This window comes from Taeniopygia guttata, chromosome 3 (genome assembly GCF_048771995.1).
Source record: "Taeniopygia guttata chromosome 3, bTaeGut7.mat, whole genome shotgun sequence".
NCBI classification, from domain to species: domain Eukaryota; kingdom Metazoa; phylum Chordata; class Aves; order Passeriformes; family Estrildidae; genus Taeniopygia; species Taeniopygia guttata.
Window position 1 is genome coordinate 68,292,952 of NC_133027.1, and position 21,086 is coordinate 68,314,037.

The window sequence follows — 21,086 nt, forward strand, 5'->3', positions numbered from 1 at the left end:
TATGACAAATGAATTTAAAAATGTTACTCTTGCAAACACGAGTGTTGCCGGTTTTATAATGGTTATACTATGCCAGTGCTTAGAGTTCAGCCTGCCTTATGAGCTGTGTCTGTACAAGCAAGGACATCAGGATGTCAGCAGGCACAAGCATATATCACCACCTCTTTTAATCCACTCTGCAGGAAACAAGTGCCACAGAGGCATCAATATGCATCTGCCTCCTGAGCACATAGCACAGTCCCACACAGGCTTCTCTAGCCAAGATGAAGTTCATCTCATCTAACTTAGGCATCTAAAAGTTAATTATTCATGTCATCTTATGCGCTAGTCAATGTTTATTGACTGGCCCATAAGATGACTTGAATAAGGCTGAGGGTGATTCATCTTACTGGTCTTAAGTGCTTAACTTTCAAATACATCATTAAGGTGGGATGACTCACACCAGCAGCTAGTACAGCTCTTTGTATACATGTCAGGTATACCAGAGCTCACACATCCAAAACAGGCTGCAGCCAACTTCCAAATGCAGCACAAATGCTCTGACTGCTCACCATCACCCCCCAGGACAGCCTGCTTGGGTCCCCTTCCCCCACTGAAAACACTTGTGCTTGCTTCAGTGAACTGTGTCTGAGCCAAGCACTTCTCTCAGCCCAGAATATTTTGACAATCTTTCAACATTAACACTTTACCTGCTTTAGGATTTAAAATTCACATCCCAATATGGACTAGATTATACATGTAGGATTACAAGTTCTGCAAGATGAAGCACTAGCTATAAACTTTTGCCCTTAGGGATGTGCATTTTTGGTTTTTTTTTTACTTAAAAAATTGCATTATCAACAAATGTAGATCTATATTGAAAGCCTTGTTTTAATGCCAAGAGGTCGGCAACAGATGAAAGCTTTCTTCTGTCCACACACTTGTTCTGTGGATATACCCTGCAGCTATATATAGATACAGTGAATAATCACTCAGCTTTTATCTGCCTCTAAGGCTAAAGAATATAAAAAACAACGTGTAAGAAAAGAAAATATTCCAGGAGAACACTGTAAAAAACCAAAAAAGCTGAAGCTAGGTAGCCAGAGTTTTTTGGGAAGTTTTAGTTTGGTTTGGTTTGGTTTGGTTTGGTTTTGAGCAGCCTGCATTCTGACTCTATATCATGCCCTTGGAAATAATAAGCTTACAAAGTTCAAAACAGGCATGAAACCCACAGCATTATCTGACTCCTGGAACAAATGTATTTAATACAGACAGAAAACTTTCCTGCTCACTCTCTGTCAGGAAAGATGGGAAAGAGCCTGTGACTTCAAAGGTACACTAGCAAAAGACAGAGAACAGAGAAAATAAGTGAAAGCAACACATAAGTCAGTGTACATAAAATGAAATAGGTCTCTTGAATGCCTTAAAACACTCTTTTTCCACCCCACAATGTTCTTACTGCAAAACCCCAGACATTTTTAATGGTGTAGTTACAACTGGGAGTCACATTTGTGGTTTGTATTTCTACCCAAGCTTAGAGAGTAGCAGATACTTTGAAAGTTTCTTTACTCTGCTTCAGATTCTTCAGCTCTAATATGTGACACTCAATACTCTGCTGTGCTGAAGCATTCCAAATTACTAAATATTGCAAACTTTTGAAGATAGTCCTAGACATCTGCAGACTTTGTACTTGTGAATGATTAGTTCCAAGGCTGGGTTTTAAGGTTTGTCTTGTGCACATGTAAGCATATGTTGGCCACCTGAAAATTTACAGCCTATGTATGCTTCTACCCCATGTGAATTGTGCATAACAGACATGTTAAAAGGACTGTTGCAGAAGAGATGTTTGAAGTCCTTTGGAGTTTCAGAGACTGTTTTTGTAGTACAGGACTGGGGACCTTCTATTCCTGCTTGTAGTACATTTTTAATCTCATGAGCTCAGCAACAGACATGTTTAGTACTTTGATGCACTTCCAGTAAGTCGCACACATACACTTTTAGGGTTCTGGTGTATCATTTCATGCAATGGTAAAAGTAAAGGTAAAACTCTTTTTGCAGTAGAAAAGGACTGACTAAAGAATTAATCAGTCTATTAAAACCATAGCTGCATTGGTTCTAGAGTGGGTTACGTAAAACAGAATCTAGACTAGAACTGGGGTCAGGGTTCTGTTTCCAGCTTTGACCTGATGATACAATAAAACTGCATTTCTTTTTGTCGTGCCTCATATGAGAAGTGACACTGGAAGACAAATGGAACTCTGCTCATGAAGTATCCAAGACCACTTGAATAACATTAGCAACCTGACAGTATTAATAAAGTGACCTTTGCAAATAAAGCATTGGAGAGATTGCACATCTATGGATCTATATAGTTTTGCTACAAAAAAAGCCCAAGCCAGGAATTCTGATATATGATCTTTATGAAATGCAAGTCATAGGTTATAAATTCAAAGACATCTAGAGGCAGTATTTCTGACAGGTGCTGTAGTGAAATACCTCCTAGAAATCCTAAGTGTATAATGGAATCTGCCAATGGACACTATGTTGACTGGCATGTACTAATAACTTCATTATATTTTTCCCATTCTTCTTATCACCTTTTCTCGCTTTTCATTTTGCATGGATAAAAAGATGCACAATTTAAGATTTTCCTTTAGAGGCAGAAGATAGAGATGTCTTGTTCTCAATGAGGTGTAGTATTAATCTGGTACAGTCATGCCATTGTTAGACTTTTAAAATGCAGTGACTGTCCTAAACAAACCCGTAACTGTGCATTGACATAATAAATTTGCACATGGTCTGTCATGCACAGTTAAATTTCTTTTGTGGATGAAGAAAGACAAAATCATGCCTTCCCTAAAACTGATGCTTAAGTACTGTGGTCTATTACCAGAAATTTTGGAAGGTCATGTGTTCTGGAAATACAGTTTTTATGGTAAAAAATATATAAGTTATTTTGAGAAAGGAAGCTGCTCTTTACAGTGAGAAAAGCCCTGTTGACTGGTGATGAAGAAATAGACTGAACTAGCTGTTTAAACTAAGTTTTAATTAGTGATTACATCAGTATATGAGGGATTTAACAACATGGATCATAAATAAAGTTAACATCAGTAAGAATAGATACTTTAACCAGTGTTTTTCTGACCTATGACTTTATTCCTACTGTCTTGTATTACAGTAGTAATTTGTCATATAAAATACGCTGTCATGAGAAGCCCATACTTAGTACATAGGTTTGTTTTGAGAGACATCAAACCTACCTCAACCGTCCACGTTTTCAGTCTCAGTTCATGCTTAGTCTAGATCATTTAGTAACACTGTGTATGAGAAGAAAAAAAAACAGCTATTTTTTAACAAGACATGTATCCATTAAAACATTAAAATTCTTTTGCTTTCACATTTGATTTTTTTTTTAAGTAAAGTAAGAATAGACTTTAACTGAAAGTTTTCTTTGTGCCCTTAAGAAGGCTGTCATGTATCAACACATATTAAAACAAACAAACTAGGTCTTCCTGTGAGGAAAACAAGTGCTTGGTCTGGAAAAGTGTTTTGAGTGTAGAACCATGGTGAGCAAAATTCCCTGTGAAACACGCTGGGGCGGGTTGGGTTTGGAGGCAGCACAACCACCCTAACACAGCAGGAGCCCAGGGCGACACTGTGACTAACAGCATCTAGAGCTGTACACAGGCGGCACCGCATGCCTGTACTACACACACCGGAGACAAAGGTAGGAAATTGGCGATTTCACGGCGAAGACCGCGGTGTCTTGCCTGCCCCACAGCTGACAGAGCGCTCACTCACACCACAGGTTTGCACGGGCCATGGTGCTGCCGGGCCGCTCTGTGGTGCTCAAACTCCTAAAGCCAATCTGAGAGCACTGCGGGGAACCTCCTGAGAAGACACTGTTGCCATAATAGCAGTCTTCATTGGAAGGACATCTGGGGAAGAAGGCTAAATATCGGTTCTACCTCTTCCCGGAGCTGGCCGCAGAGCAGGTCTGCCCAGACGCGGTCCCCGTGAGGGAAGCGCTGCTCACGGCAGCCGTGGTCCAGTCAAAGCGCACAGAGGATCTTTAAGGAAGAGGAAACAACAGCCATATCCCGGCCAACCGGGCTGCTCACCCAGGAACAGGATCAGAAGACCTGTTTGCTTAGAAAGGGCCACGCCGGGGCCGGGCACGCCCCGGGGCAGGCGAGGGCGAAGCCACTTGAGGGCGCGCCCTCCGTGGGCGGGAAGGCAGCGGGAACTCCTCCTCCTGCCCGGAGCGTCGGTGCGCGATGGGGCTGGGAGCGGGCCGGGAGGCTTAGCCCCGCTCCGGCCCGAGCCATGCCCGCGGGGAACGGCACGGGCACCTCCGGCCGCCCGGCGCCCGCGGCGCCCGAGCAGGAGGTGCCGGGCGAGCGGCCCCTCTTCAGCGCCGGCACCTACGAGCTGCTGGCGCTGCTGGTCGCCACCATCGGCATGCTGGGCTTGTGCAACAACTTGCTGGTACTGGTGCTCTACTACAAGTTCAAGCGGCTCCGCACGCCCACCAACCTCTTCCTCGTCAACATCAGCCTCAGCGACCTGCTGGTGTCCGTCTTCGGCGTGAGTCTTACCTTTATGTCCTGCTTGAGGAGCCGCTGGGTGTGGGACGCCGCCGGCTGCGTCTGGGACGGCTTCAGCAGCAGCCTCTTCGGTGGGTGCTGGGGACGCGGGAACCGCCTGTCCCTCCCTGTGCTGCCGAGTCCCTCCTCGCCAGCTTGTACCGGCGGTACCGCGCCCCGTCCCCGCTTCCCAACCGCCCCGTCCCCGCTTCCCAACCGCCCCGTCCCCGCTTTCCAACCGCCCCAACCGCCCCGTCCCCGCTTTCCAACTGCTCCCAACCACCCCGTCCCAACCGCCCCAACCGCTCCCAACCGCCCCAACCGCTTCCCGCCGGCCCAGCCGCTCCATCCCCGCTGCCCAAACCGCCTAAGCCCTGCCGCTCCCGCGGGGCAGTCCGGCCCGGGGCGTTCAGTCGCCGCCCTGGCGAAGGGGTTGGAGGGCGGCGGGGGGTAGAGCCGGCGATTTTTGGTAAAAAAAGAGCGACAGTGCTGGAGAAAACGACCCGAAGCAAAAAAAAAAGAATTATTCGAGAATCAGTTTTTCGACCTGCTGCCTTTGCCTGTGTAAGGTGTGATTTAGGGAAAAGAGAAGCAGGGCTGTTAGAAGTCTCGAGTTGACCAAGTGATGCGCAGAATTCATGAGCAGAAACCACTGCGTTTTATAGGAGCTGCAGTCTGCGGATAAGGAGCATGTGTGATTCTGGATGTAGGGTCAGCAGTGTTCCACCTCTGTGGAACAGGTGGAAAGCTTCTCCCCAGCAGCCTTCTCAGTGTTGTGACTTGTCTGTTTATAAAGCTACACAGTGTGTGGAAGTGCCTTGAATTTCCTTATCCATGTGTGAAATGCAGGTACCATCTTTCAGTCATAACAGTGTTACAGTTGGGCTTTAGGAAACCACTGACATTTTAGCACTGCAGAAGGAGTACTTACTACTATTTCCATTTTCAAAACCTTTAAGCTCTTCACTTCTTTCCTTCCTGAAATTAATACATACTCTTTGCAGAAGTTTGCAGAAGATTAGGTAGCAGTCCAGCTATGTACATTGCAGCCTCTTAAAAGGAATATTGCTTTTGTTTTACCAGTAAAAGATGCTGCAAAAGAAGACACTCATGTTTCTAATGCTGAACCAGTTACAAAATCTAAAGCTCATTTTAGATACTTCTTCCTGCAGAGGTCTATAAATTAGAGATGGATCACAGTGCACCCACTGGACGTATATACACTGAAAATTGACTCTCAGGTGACACAGTAAAGTCTTGGATAAGCTTTGTAGCTTTCCTGCATACATAACCTTTGTTTCACATGGCTCTATGGTCAGCATTTTGTGGGCTACTGTGTGAAGGTGTGTGGTTGCTGCTGCTGGTTTGACTCCTGATGCATAGTGTAACAAAAATTTTATGTCTTGAAAGTTATGATGGGTGTAGGATGTAGTTAATAACTTGTGCAGTGTTTGGTACCAAATAATTTCTGCAGTGCACAGACCTCAGACGTTTGTGTGGCTGTTGGTATCAGGGAAAGTACTAAGCACTTTGCTGGCATAAGGTTTTCTCCATCACTCAGCCTGTTCAAATTCTTGACAAACTCAAGTACTTGTCTGCCAAACAGATGCTGCCAGACATGTTAATGCCAGAATGTTAATCTTACATAGAGGATGTAAAGTACAGTTTTATTCCTACCTTTATCTCTTATATAATATACTTATTATTTTTGATGGAAGCATTTTCCATATAATTTCAAAAAATAAGATACATAGCACAGGCAAAAAAACAGACTCTAATAATCTCATACCATCTTCTGAAATAGTAGAAATAGAAACAATGAGGTATCTAACTTGGCAAGGAAATTGCTTGATCGCATGTGACTTTTAATTTCTGTTTATTTTGAGGTATGCTACATAATTTGTTACTATAAATATATTTAGTGTTAATGCTTTTCTGCATCCCTATATTTAAGATTTTTTTTCCCAAAGAAATGTAGGTAAATTCATGGGCCTTGTCTATACAGTAGTCAAGTTAGTATCTATGGTTTGTAAAATTACATCTTCCTGTGGTTGGTCATGCTATGTTCCTCTTCCATAATGTACTTCATTGGGAAGAATTTTTGTATTTCTATTATTATTAGAAAAGTGTGTGTTTGTGTGTAGTTGATCATATGGAGAGTAAATTCACAACTTAATGTTCAGGAATGATGCCTTAATTTAGTCTTTTAAGCTGCCATGTAAAGCAATAGAAAATATTTAACTTGGCTATCATAGTTGAATGCTAATTTGATAAAGTGATGTCTGATTTTAACCTCCACAGTATTGTTTTAATATTCTAATCTAGAAATAGAAGGCTTGTTCATTCCTGTTTTTGAAGATAAATGGTCAATGCTGAGGAAAAAAAAAAAAATATATATATGAATTATGTCCCTCAGCTAGCATCGTACTCTATTTGCCATCTGGATTATTGCTACCATGAGTTCTATGTTCATTTTGTAACGTCTTTATGGAAAAAACAGTAATTTGAAGTGTTTTTGTTTGTCTGTTTCTGTTTGGTAATATTTTGAATGTTTTGTTGTTCTTCAGATTAGGTATTTGGGTTGGTTTTTTTGTGGGTTTTTTTTTGGTGGTGGTTTTTTTTTTGTTTATTTTTGGTGAGGTTTTTTTTCACAGTTTTTATTTGGGTGGGGTTTGTTTGTTTTTTCCCCCTGGTAATGGTGAAGATGCTGATTAAAGATTTAATTTATATTTAGAAATATACTTTTGTATGTAGCAACCCAAGTCACCTGTTATCTTGAGGTGATGGTGGTAGGGAAAGTATGGAAGTCTTACTTGTATTACTTACAAGTGCTTCTGAAAGTATAACACTCTTCCAGGAACTTTTGGGAATACAAAGTACATTTGTTGATCAAAAGACATACAAAATTGACAGCTTTGAAAAGTGAAATTCTCATTAAGTAAGCAGTGTACTTACAGCTTTGCAGTGTTCAATTCTCAGTAAGCCACAATGAAGGCATTTCTAGAATAAAGTGGGGGTAGCTCTGATACCATGGATATGGAGTCTATTAAACCATAACAGATCATGTGAGGTTACTTTAGTGGTGTGAATATGTCTTGGGGTTGGATTCAGTCAGGCTCATTTTAGATGAGATGACCAAAACCTCTTTATTTACAACTTTGTGATTTCATTCTTGGATATGATCTTGGACATTGCTATGTGAGCTTTCTGTGGCAACCCTTCAGGCCCAAAAGCTGTTTGGTCTTCCTTTCCATCCTTATGCATCTTCTTTAATTGGAAGAACAAGCCCCTAAGACCCAGTACGTGGTGTAAGTTGTTCTCTGCATGTGTTGACTTATAAATGAGAGGTTCCCCTGATAGTAAAAAAAGTATGGGATAAATTATTATGTCTGCTTTTTTTTTGTTGTTGTTGTTTTGTTTTTTGATAAATAGAATTTCCACTTTAAATTCAGAGATAATTCTCAACCAATTTTAAAAATCAGATTCTTCCTAATTTCTGCAGGTAATCAGGAATCAGGTTGAAAATCATGATTCAGCAGCTTTATTTTAATTTTCAGGCTTTGTTACAAGGTTTTTCCTCATGCTGTTTTGAAAACTGAGATCAAGGTATTTCTATGTTCCTCTTAAGGATTTCAGTATGATTAAATACATAGGTGGCATTTGTGCTTAATATAAACTGATAGCATTTGTATTTTCAGACGCTTTCATTACAGAATAACGACAACTTCTTTCCCCCCTCACAGGTATGAGGGCACTCTCTACACTTCTAATAATTTTGCTTCGAGGAATTGAGCATTTTCTTTGTAAGAGTGCTTCTCATCTTGCCAGCCGGTTGGAGGCGTGATAAGATCCGGAACTTAGGCACTGTAAGCAGATGTTCACAGTCTGAAACTTTTAAGTTGAGAAGATGGCAGCATAACTACAGATGCCTGTCTGGGAATAAATAGCTGGGTTTTGTGTTCCTCACAATAGCCTACTTCTGTCTTATAACTTTCTCTTGAGACAAGGCCAGGTAGTAACATCTGCTCTTGAGCTGCATTGCACAGCTCAGAGCCTGATGTCTGTGCTATTGCCTGTTTTCTGTGACTTGAAAGATTTTCATTGAGCCTTTAGAAGGTGCAGAGACCTGCTTGCTACAGTGCAAAACTGATAATTTTGACTACTGAACATCTGTCCTCGTCACACAAATAACCGTCCGTCTTTTTTTTTACTCATTAGACTCTGAAGTCAAGATACAGCTTAGGTGCATGTCTTCATAGCAGAGGCTGCGAGAAGGGATTTTTTTCTCGACTACAAAGCCATTCCTAGCACCTCATATATTAGTGTAGGGAAAATGACATAAATGATTACCTGACAAGTCTTAGTCTAAGCTTTCATGACGCAGTTGTCTGTTTTAGACACTAATCCCCACCTAATTTTGTTTCACTGAGTTCCAGTGTTTATTTTGTTACAGGTGGTATATCCTGGTGTGATATGATAGCTGTGCATCAATTAAGTGATATATTTATATCATGAGGGTCACCTTTCTATGGAAGTGTGCAGTCAGCTCTATGCAGGCCCTACTGCATCTGCCACCCTCTCTTTATGTAAAACACTTCTAACTCTTTCCCTGTCTGTTGTCAACCAAGCCATAAGTAGTAGAAGTCTGTGTAATCTCTTTATCTGTTTTAGCAGTACAACTGATATCTGGGAGATGTGCTATCACTGACAGCATAGCTTTTTGGTTATGATTTCTAGAGATATACCTGACAGTAAGCATACCCAAAAGTCTTGGTTAGCAGACATAAATAATTTCTTTCTTCAGATAAGAGGGTAATTGTGAAATACAGGGTCAGGATGTCATGATCTTTGTGTTTATCTGTTGGTTGCTTACAGATATTTAAGGATGTTTTTTCTGAATGACAGTGATTGTCAGAACTTGATGTGCACAAGCGAAATTTGTATACTGCTCACCCTCAGGCAGTGGGTGTCTGCTTTAATACCTTTTGTACATTGAAATAGGCCCTGAGGGTTTTGAGGTAAGCCAGTCTTATCATGTGGAGCATGCACAAATAACCCCTCAAGCATAAATCACTTTTGCTAAGAGTAATGGTAGCTAAACCATTGGCCAGTACTGGTGTTCTAACACCTTCCAAGTTTAATTGTGTAATGGAATAAAGGAGTGGAAAAACTGGTTGATAACAGGAATGATATTGAGGAACAGGCACTAAAACTCTTTATCTGAGGCAGTCTCCTGACAGAAGATTGCATAGTCGGGGTGCTTTGTATCGTTAAACCTTGTTTGCAAGTGAAAGGCTACTGTTACTGAAATGTGATTAGAGACCTCAGTCTTTCCTAACTGCAAGCTGTTTTTGTAAGGGTAAAATAAACACTGCCAGCTTTTAATGTCGGATTAATTTAAAGTATTATGTCCCTTCCAGACAGCTTACCAGTGGTATGCAGCAGCTAGATCTCAATGAGCTATTAAATCAATGTTGATATGTGGGTGTATACTCCATTCCAGTAATGTGAACTAGAGGATGGGAAAAATTGTAAGAGTTTTACAGACTGTACTCTTCTGTGAAAAACTACTATGTGTACAGCTCAGGTTCTTTCATTTGTTTCAAGGCAAGGTTATGATTTATTAAAAAATATGGATATTGATCTAGTATTGATATCCAACTATGATGGACAAAAACTCTCTAACAATTTAAAGTTAGAAAGTGTATGTTTATTTGACGCCGGGCAGCGTGCGGGATAGCTCCCAAATACACACCACACCTTCCAGGTGATTACAGAGTCTTTTTATCCATACAAGTATTGAATACACAAAATACAAATACATATTCATCACTTTAGTACATCCCATTCCTCGCTTCGTATGCTAATCACTCCAAAAGCTATTAAGCATGCGTAGTTTGTTCCTTGAAAGGGGTCAGTAGTCCCTTTCATGGGGATGGGTCCCAAAATGAGGAAGTAAATGAAGTCTTCCTCGTTCTGACCTTTCTACCTTTTCAATGCAAGTATGACAAATGAACTCTTGGTAGAACTCCCATTCCTTGTCTTCAACTGGTTTCAGAACAGAGGAGGCCCACAATTGTCTTATGTTCCTAAAAGCTATTTGTCAGTTTCTGTATTCTTCATTATAAACCCAGCTAACTAAACATTGTGCTGACAAGCAATTAATTATTAGTTAACTACTAACTCCTAACTTCATCAAGGCCTACTCATTTATTATCATTATTTTAATTAACTCTATTAAGGCTTATTTCTAACTAAAATCTTAGCTCCTCAAAATCTCTAAATGCCTTAAAGTTTACGTTTCAGTTATACCACCGCATGTACCAAATACTGAAGTAAGGATTAATTGCTTGAGTGTCTTGTGGACCTGGCTTCAGTTGTAGCCTGTTCATCTAGGGCTCTTCCCTGCACAGTGACAGTGATGTCCTGTACCACTCTCTTGCATTACCCATGTATGTTATATGCACTGATTTAATCTCACTAAAAGCATTTTCAATTGTTACTCAGCAGATAGTTTTAGAAACTTGTGTTACAAATAGCTGGAGGCTCAATCAGCATGCTTTCAGCTTGAGCTTTTTTTTTTCCCCCAGACTAAATTAATCACTTGGAATATTGATTCTGGAAGAAGTGATTTATTTCACCATAGTTTTATAGGACAGCCACATATAAAATATCCTTGAAGTATGTTATGTCTAAGAGAAGTGATTTTTCACCTACCTGGATTTAAATGTAGATGTTGAAGTTCCTTGTAAAATTAGAAGTGATACATAGCTGGTGCCTAAATCTTATTGTAATGCCTATTTGCTTAATTCAGATAGACTGGTTATATATTTTGTAGTACAAAACTAGAGAGTGCAATAACACCTTTTCTTGCTACAGACAGGAAGTTGCTTCTACTCAGTTGCTGTTGTCTAGCTTTTCAGATGTGAAAAGAGGTGAGGAGGGATTGCAGAAGGATGGCTTTCTTCTGTGATTAGATATGCAAAATAGACATTCAGCACTTGAATGTAGGGCAAGGATTAATGGATATACCAAATAGTATGCTTTTTTGTTGTAGTTGAGATGGAGATTATACAAAGCAACACACTCCATTTTCAGAAGGCTTCAAACTGTTTTTATTATAGCATGCATGCTTTTTATATATTCTTACAAAACTCGTAAGTTTACACTTTACTCATTGGTCAAGAAGGACAAACAAAGTGCTTATTGGAATGGACAGTTGCAGGTTTCTCTTATTTATCCTTCTTTCTTTCTTGGTTTTTATGTCAATGACCTTGGTAGAAAATTCTTTCAGGGGTAAACATGGATCCACTTATCAAACTTCGCTCTGGCTCACAGAAGTCACTGTAAAACCTCTTCCACACCCCTTGACAGAAGCCACGGTCTGTCTCAGAAATGGATCTTATTTGCTACATTATGCTGCAGTTGCTCTGTAGACATGCTCAGACTTTGGGAATATTTGATATAATCTCTGAACAAATTATAGGTCATGCTTGGGGCAGGGGTTCAGTATGAAAATAAGGTGTATCTTGCATGGAGAAGGCAGAAGCTGTTGTGATTGTTCAAACTTACTGAAAGTAATACTTCAATTATGAAGGCACTGCAATATTTTTCTTCTAATTAAGGATTATAAAGCCAGAATATACACATTGTATAGTATAATGCAGTACAGCTTAGCTGTGTTTTGCAGTGTTCTCTGTAATGATCTACACTATGCTGATTGAAGTATTTAATGATGTATCCAGAACTGTCTCCCGGAAAAGCCCAGAATACAGAAGAGATAATTAGCACATATATCTAATATAATTAGCACATAATCAAATCTACACTAAATGCAGTATTTAAGTATGAAAACAATACAAAATGGCAAAAATGAGAATTTTCTTCATAAACATCCAAGTAACAAAAAGTAACTCCCTGATTCTGTGTGGCTGGCTGCTGGGGAAGAAGAGGATTTGCAACATAGAAATTGCAAACTAGTGGCTTAAACAAGAAGACACTTCTGTTTTGCTACATTTATCTGCATCTTCAATGGGAATGACCCCATTTGTGCTAGGGTAATTGCCCAGGCTTAGATCAGAGCTAAAACTAGCGGCAGTTCCTAAACACAGAGTGTTTATTTCATAATCAGCACATGCAGACAGGGGAATTGTCTGAGATGAAAATCTGTATATCAGACACGCAGTCTCTGTAAACACTGGGCAGTAAAGTCTTTTTTCTGAAAGAGTTAGAGTGAATTGCGGGTAGAGTAAATCAACTCTCAGAATCTTCGGTCTTAGCCTTGAATCAAAATATGTAGATCTCCAGTACCTCAAGAAGCATAACAGAATTCGTGTCAGATAAAAGGTAGAAATTGGTTTGAAATGTGTGTTTTTGCTAAGAGGAGGCTAATTGCCAAACAATAACCATAATGGCTTTCTGTAATAGATTTGCTTTTTTAATCAGCATGCATTTCATCATATTAAAATACACAACTCAGGATGAAATTTAATAATTTCCAGAAAAGGTAGAGGAGTGGGGGCAGGGAGGGAAGTAAAATTCAGTGCTTTTCTCTGCACTAGACTACAGAAACTGAATGAAACATAGAAAATTGAGCCATACACATGCATAAATCATATACATCTTGTGCTGTGACCTGCATCCTGCCTCAAAGTCTGTGTGCTGCCAGACACTTCTTGAATACCAACAGAACAGGGATTTGCATTTTGGTGCATACTGTCCAACAGGCTGCCTGAAGTCCCATTTACAGTTCAGGGAGGAAAATTCAAGTATGTCTTTGAAGAGCAGTGGTTTTATATTGAAAAGGGTTTGATAGGACATTGTTCAAATGTCCACATACTAATTTTTAGAGATACTGAGCATTCAATAAGTTCCTTGAGAATGTCAAGGAAGACTTAGGAAATAATTGCTTGTGAACATCTGTATTTTAGCCATCTTTTTGTGATGAAGATTTAAAGATAACTAGAAAAAAAGCACATTAAAAAAAATTTAATTTTAAAGAGATCTATGAAAGAGTGTGGCACATTTTCTATTAGAGTGGGAAATCCTTTTAAACAAGAAAGATTCTAAGATCACCGCTTATAAAAAGGGAATATTTTAATAACTACAGCATAAAGTAACTTCCTTAGAATCCTAAAGGTTAACCAAGTGAGATACTTGGTTAACAATAAACTGCATTTGCTGTTGAATGCCTTTACAGACAGGCTATGTGTTGCTCTAGATTTTGTTATTCTTAATTGCCTTCCTAAAATCCATGTTGCTGGTCCTTCTGTGCTGTTGTTAATTTATCTTCCATAAATGTTTATCATTTTTCAAAGTGATATCAGGTTCTTGCTGAGTATAAAATACTTGTTCTCTCCTTGGTAGTGAAATCTGCACAATTAAGCTTCTTAGAGCTTATGACACATATGAATGTACTTGGAGAAATTAAGTGCTGTGCATATGCATGAAAAAAACCCTTGTGTTTTCTATTAGATAAAATCTATACAGATCTAGACACAGATATATGTATAATCTTACAGAATGCTGGGAAATACACCCTTTTGTTGTTTAAGAGCCTGTGTTTATGAACTTGATGACTGAATCATAGCGGATTTCAGATGTCTGGCAGTTGCCTGATGGGCAATTTGTGTTTTTTTTCATAAAGTTTTATAGATCATTGAAGTAGAAATCCTTATATTCTAATCAAGACAGAAATGCCTTGGCTTCATGAAATTTTAAAAGTGTCTGGATAGGGTAATACTGAGAGCTGAAGATAATGTATGATTTCTATCATAACATGTTAATAATTGTATACTAGGTTTGAGGTGCACAGAAAAGAGTGCATAAATAAACAAGGACAGTTATTTTTGTGAAAGCAGCAAGATAGGAAAGAACCACTCAAAATAACTGAATGTCTTTCAGATGGGACACCTTCAGCAATGTAATGCTTTGCCTTCCTGGTTCTTCTTGGAATGCAAACACTTCCAGGATATCTTGAAATAAATTGGAATTCTTCTAGTAATTTTAAAGGTGAATATCTCTGCTTTCAGGTGCTGAAGGTTTTGTCTAATTTCAGTCTCAATTCACTAAGTTTTGAAGAGATTTTTTTTTATTGCTGATTATCTCAGTTTTATATGATAGCTTTTTCTTTTAAAAAACCTAAACAGCCAAAGGAAACCACAAACCCCAAAAGAACATATAACAGCAAGAAACCCTACAACAACTACCAGTGGGAAAACCCCCAACCCTTGGACTATGATACCTCACTGAATGAAGTAATGTTTAGGAAGAGGTATTGGCTTAGTCTCTTTCCTTGTCCCACTTCTTAGCCATTGTACATCCTGGATCAGATGTCGATGTCCTTCTCTGAGTAGTTTGAAGCTGGTGATTCTGTTTGGCTTAGTAGTTAGTGAGTGATGCACAAAAAATCTTAGTGGTGTTAGATTCATGATATGAGCTAGGTAATTTTGAGTTAACCTGCTAGCAAAGGAAACATTTATCAAGAGGAGTGCAGTCCAGTTTACAGTATTTGTGAATAATTTAATTGATTTTATTTCTTTTACAGGAATTGTTTCAATTATGACTCTCACTGCTCTTGCCTATGAACGCTACATTCGGGTGGTCCATGCAAAAGTGATTGACTTCTCTTGGTCTTGGCGGGCTATCACGTACATCTGGCTGTACTCACTGGCCTGGACAGGAGCACCTCTTTTGGGCTGGAACAGATACACACTGGAAATTCATGGATTAGGTTGCTCAGTGGACTGGAAGTCAAAAGACCCCAATGATACCTCCTTTGTGCTCCTTTTTTTCCTTGGCTGTCTAGTAGCACCTGTAGGGATCATGGCCTATTGCTATGGCCATATTCTGCATGCAGTAAGAATGGTAAGTTAGTTCAAATAAGACTTCCCTTAAAGCAATGTTATCAGTGAAAAATGTTGAAGATGTATATTAAGGTTGGATCCAAGCCAAATTTGCACTCTCACACCCCTTTTAAACTTTTGAATATTTGATATTCATCTGTGTCAGGTAGCACTAGATAGGTTGTAGGATTGGGAGAGAACCAGCCTAGAGCTACTGAGGTCTATTTGTTGTGTGGTTTTACTGGGAGGAAGTAGGGAATGGTTTGTGTTTACTAATCCACATCAGATCTTCACCTGAAAATTCAGTCCAAATCTTTAGTAGGACAAACGGACCCATTCAAGTTTATGGTCAACAGTATTGGGAGAATGGATAATTTGTGGAGTATGTTCATGTCCTATGTTTTCCTTATTTTATGACTTAGGTAACATGGGAGCCTGCTCCCTAGTATTCCGCTTTAGAGATTTCATGATTGTAGGGTAACACAATATGTGACAAAGCATTACAGAGAAATCTATGAATTTTTTTCCTAATTATTTTTTTCCATGAATCTACAGGACTATCTAACTGTCAGACAAAGGATCACTAATGTAAACTGAATTTGCTTATGCAATAGCTGAGGGCAAGTTATTTTTCTAAAGCACTTATAACTGCAGCATGCTTTGTTACATCTCTGGATTTGTTGTTTTATAGTAGATTAGCGATTCTATTTTTTCTCAGCTTGTATTTTTGCACTTAATGTAGGCAATAAAATCTGAGAAACATGATGTAAGCTTCAAGAAGAATTTTGGTTTAAAATATAAGGTGTATGGTGTCTGTGCCTTAAACTAAGAGGTCGAGTCAGTTACTTACACATAAATGTAAAACTATTCAGGTTCAAGTAAAACATAAAGCTATTTTATTTTATGATTTCTTTTTTCTCTACAGCTTCGCTGTGTAGAAGATTTCCAGACAGTTCAAGTGATCAAACTTCTAAGATATGAAAAGAAGGTGGCTAAAATGTGTTTCTTGATGATCTCCACATTCCTTATTTGTTGGATGCCCTATGCAGTGGTCTCCCTCTTGATAACATATGGCTACAGCAACCTTGTAACTCCAACAGTAGCTATCATCCCATCTTTCTTTGCCAAGTCAAGTACTGCTTATAATCCAGTTATCTATATCTTCATGAGTAGAAAGGTAGGTACATTAAAGGTTTTCTTATTTGAATTATTAGTAGCCAGTATTACACTTGTGAAGTTTAGGTCTGATACACTGAAAAAAAAAATTAAAAATTTCAACAGCTAGGATACATGGTAACAATCTAGAAGAAATAAAATCCCTGATGGTGCTTAAATACCACCAGATCATAAATTTAATTTGCTTTCATGTAAATTCAAACATTTAACTGACAAAAGGGACAGGAAACAGTGTCAGAATTTAAATTTCTAGTTTTGACATGGATGGATTGCTACTAGAAAATGTCATCTGAATCACTCCCTTACTGCAGCAGAATTCCACCACAGGAAGTTTAGAATAATCAATGTCTTATTTTTTAAGAATAAAAAAACTTGCTTCCAACTTCTGTGTTACAGCAGCACAAGGACTGGTACTGGAAGTATACCATGCACATTCTGAAACTTCTGAAATCAAGACTGTATAAAGATATCTGGAGTTTAATAGAATCTCTTGACAAAGGGTAAAAACCCATGAGTGATTGCTGGAGGGGTTTTTCTGAGTTTTCCTTGCCTTTAAACCCATTATAGAGATGGAATTTTCTGTGATTTCCTGCACTGGCTTGCAGTTGCCAGGCAGCAGCCTGGGCCAGCCAGCAGCCTGTAGGGACGAGGAGGCCAAGTCAGTGGGTCTGATCGGCCACATGAGCAGCCAAGCAGAGGCTGAGTGCAGCTCAGGTCAGGACTCAGGGCAAGGGGGAGCTTAAATGCTTTCCTGAGTAAAAGCAAGAGGCCTCCAATGTGGCATCTTGTTCTTCCCCACAGCTCGTTTCACAGCAGGCTGACCCACAGTTACACAATATCAGAGTTATCCTGGATATGGGAAACTAACAACAGTCATGTTCTAAAAGGCTTTTTCAACAGAGTGACTTTTAAAATACACTGGCACTGACTCTGTACATAGTTGTCAGGCTGAATATCTTTTCTGAAAAACATTTTGTGGGTTCTGATAGCCAGCAGCAAATAAAACTTGGACCAGGTATAATTCCAGTGAAGACACAGCCAGGATAAGTATCAATCATCTGAACACGTTTATTGGAAATGCATTGTGAAGCTTTTTCTCTTGCCTCTAATTCCAGATTCGGACCAAAATGATAGTATTTTTGCTTAGTTTTCTTTTTTTATTATTTTACCCTCAGAAGGAATCCTGAAACAAGTTCTCTATAATAGCCTTCCTTTAATCTGAACTCATTCTAACATCCTTGTACTTTCTAACTTCTTTGCTACTCTGAGGTAGACCATTACCTCTGAAGTTGTCAGGGCTTCCCCATGACCATTCTTTCTCCAAGATTATCCTTCTGTGAGATCTTGTAATTAGCTTGGTTCTTTCCCAACAGGACAGACCTATTGCCTTCTCTGTGTCAGAGTAGGATTAATTTTTCACAGCAAAACCTTGTTCTAGCTTGGCATGAAAGATTGCTTCTTGCATGATATCTGGGAAAACAGAGGCACTGGACATGCAGGGTAATACAGAGTAATCCTTAACACAGCTAAAAGGAAGGCTGTTAAAAAGAGATGTCCTACCCCCTTTTCAGAGAAAAGGTGCATTATTTCCCACCTGCTCCCAGATGTTTGTTGAGTTTGAGATTTTTGTTCTTTTTGTTTTGGGGTTTTTTGGTATTTTGGTTGGTTGATTGACGTCTTCATACATTTCAGGCAATTCTGGTTACAGGTTATTAAGCAAAGGGGAAGTTCTTTCTTATTTCTTGTAGAACCAGGGTTCTTCTCCAAAGGATTGTGTTTGAGCTTTAAATGTGTGCAGACATGCAGCTCCCGAATGCATCTTTAACTCTCATACCTGGATCTTTGTTTTATTGAAGGGGAGACCATAATTAGAAAATTAATACAGTGCTACTACTCAAATTTCCATTCTGCGTGCTGGTGTGAGCTTTCACTGAATACCTCACATCATTTAGTCACACAGTAGAACAGACTTCCTGTGTCACAGATAGCTGCTGGTTATCTGAAAGACTTCTGTTCCATCCATATTCAATGGGAACACTTTACTTCTGTGTTACTAACCATTGAAATTTCATTTTACAGCTGTGACATTAAATGCTTTTGTTAAAATTCCAGACCTTGGAGTTTCTTAAAAGGAAGAAAACATGCCTTTGTATCCCCTTCCTCCCCTTGTTCCTTCCCTCTGTATCCTCCTGTGAAGTGTTTGTGAGAATATTCTTTCCCTGCTGGATCTAATGTGTGATTTTTGAATATGGAAACAAAACTTATAGCACACTTTGGAACCTGGTTCTGTTGTCTTTTGCTTGTAGCTGGTAAAATATTCAGTTGCATTTCAGTGCCCTCTGTTGGCTCAGTTATCCTATTCAGATGTAGTGAAAAAAAGTAGCCACTACAAAGGCAGCATGTTTTGTTACTGAATGAAACTAACTCAGAAGATATGCAGAAGTCTCTTATTTTGAGTCATTTACTGTACTGTGCTCTCCAGTTGCTTGTAGGTGACAGTGAATGTTTAGGAAGCTGAACATAATTCTGTTTATTCTGTGTTGCAGTTTCGACGCTGCCTTTTGCAACTCCTGTGCTTTCGCCTGATGAGGTTCCAGAGGACAATGAGAGAGACACCAGCAACAGGGAGTGACAAACCAATACGACCCATAGTTTTGTCTCAAAAAGCAGGGGACAGGCCAAAGAAGAAAGTGACTTTCAGCTCTTCCTCTGTCATTTTTATTATCACCAGTGATGATGCTGAGCAAATAGAGGACAGCAGTAAACACAATGAGACAAAAGTAAATGCCATCCAAGTAAAGCCGTTGCAGGGATGAGCTGAAGAGACATGGGAATGAGAATTTCAGCCACTAGATTGCTGAGGCTGGAGACTGGTTTCAGTGTCAGTGTCTGGGGGCTGCCAAAGGCAACCACATTCTTAAGCTGTGAAATACTGAAGGGATTCAGCCTCAGAAGCTCTCCAAGTAGTTCACTTTTGGTCACAGTACAGAAATCTCTGCTAAAATTGTTGATGGATGTCATTACTCTGAATTTTCTTAAAGCATATTTTATGATTGCCATTCAGAACTTTTGGTATTTGAATGTTTTCTGTATATTGAGCCCTCAGTGAATAATTAAATGGATCTTATTTATATAATTTTGTTTTCAGAGAAATATTTTTTCCCCACCAACAAGGATGTGATCTCATATTGTAGTTTGTTTGATACAGCTTGAAGGGAAGTGGTAAGACTTGAGAAAACAATAGTATTTCAATGTTTCAGTTGGCCTTAAGATCAAGTAGAGCATTTGGAAGGAGAAATTACCCACTGCTCAGATTTGTGAAAGTAAAATTTGAGAAATTAACAATAAGTGTGTGATTTTTTATTGATGTACAACATATTTCAACATATTTACCACACTGACAATCATGTAACAATATACAAAAACTGAACACTAGAAGTTGTTGTACATTTCTTATTATAGGTGCTCTGTTTGAAGTGCATTGAAATGAGCTGAAACTTCATAAAATGATTTTCATTGAAATAGCAAGATTTCATTTCCTTTCATGAAAGGAAGTGAAACAAGAAATCAGCAAATGAAGTTAAGGGAGAATACAATGAAAGGAAATATAAGGAAGTGAAATGAAATTGAAAAAAAAAATTCTTAGGAGAAGTTAAATTTTTGGAATGGAATGAAGTACATTGAAATGAACCAAAACTTCATGACTTCCCTGAAATGGTGAGATTTCATTTCCTTTTAAAAAATGAAGAAATTTCATCACAGCAGGGTACTGAAATTGCTCATTATTCACTTTTGGAATCTGGGCCAGCCACAGTGATGGGGATCACAGCAGCAGTGACAAGGTGCCATTAGGGTTCAGGTTAGGGTTCAGAGAGCTGCAGAGCATACAGCTCTGGGAAAACTGGGGCTGGAAAAGGCATGCCAAGGCAATCCTGGCAGGGCACCAATATCCTGCTCCTACATCTTTTTAATCTGGACCTCCCATGGTGATCAGAACCCCAGCCCCAGCAACAAGATGCTATTATGCCTAGAGTTGGGGTTAAGAGAGAAAAAGAGCCTAGAGCTTCAGGGACACTGGGGCTGGAAAATGCATGACAAGATGATTATGACAGGGCAAAACATTGCTGCCTTCACACCTTGCAGATTAGGGCCATAAATGGGGATGGACATCTCAGCTACAGCCCCAAGATTGCTAAAAGGTTAGTGTGAAAAAAATGAAATTCTGAAATGAAGTAAAAATGGAATGGAATGACTGAAACTTCATGACATGATACTCATGGAAATAGTGAGATTTCATTTCCTTTCATGAAGTGAAGAATTTTCATTAAGAGATTAGAAAGTGTGGAGCTGGCAATGTGAGCAGCCTGCTGTGATGCCCTTGCAATGCCTTTTTGAGTGTCAGTGTCTCTGGAACTGTAGGCTGAATTAACAGCCTTAAACTAAGTTTTTTGAAGTGTTGGTGGTAGCTTTTTCTTGTAGCCTGTCACGGGCTTTGTAAGTG

At 39.3% G+C, this 21,086-nt stretch overlaps 2 protein-coding genes across 4 annotated transcripts in view; one reads left to right on the plus strand and one right to left on the minus strand.

Moving 5' to 3' along the window:
• WDR64 (WD repeat domain 64) overlaps nucleotides 1-4,761 on the minus strand; it is a 65,399-nt gene extending 60,638 nt beyond the window's left edge. For 2 of the 3 annotated variants that reach the window (XM_030268210.4, XM_030268207.4), the window contains exons 1-2: nucleotides 4,578-4,761; nucleotides 3,240-3,296 (exon numbers count right to left, since the gene is read on the minus strand). The gene's annotated coding sequence lies outside the window, so the exon portion shown is untranslated. The remainder of the gene's footprint in view (nucleotides 1-3,239; nucleotides 3,297-4,577) is intronic. The other variant, XM_030268209.4, reaches the window with a different exon arrangement.
• Nucleotides 3,650-19,933, plus strand: OPN3 (opsin 3). The gene is made up of 4 exons (XM_030268211.4): nucleotides 3,650-4,657; nucleotides 15,112-15,431; nucleotides 16,335-16,586; nucleotides 19,132-19,933. The coding sequence occupies exons 1-4, from the start codon at nucleotides 4,306-4,308 to the stop codon at nucleotides 19,399-19,401; spliced, it is 1,194 nt and encodes a 397-aa protein (XP_030124071.4). The 5' UTR covers nucleotides 3,650-4,305; the 3' UTR covers nucleotides 19,402-19,933.
• The last annotated feature ends 1,153 nt before the right edge of the window (nucleotides 19,934-21,086 follow it).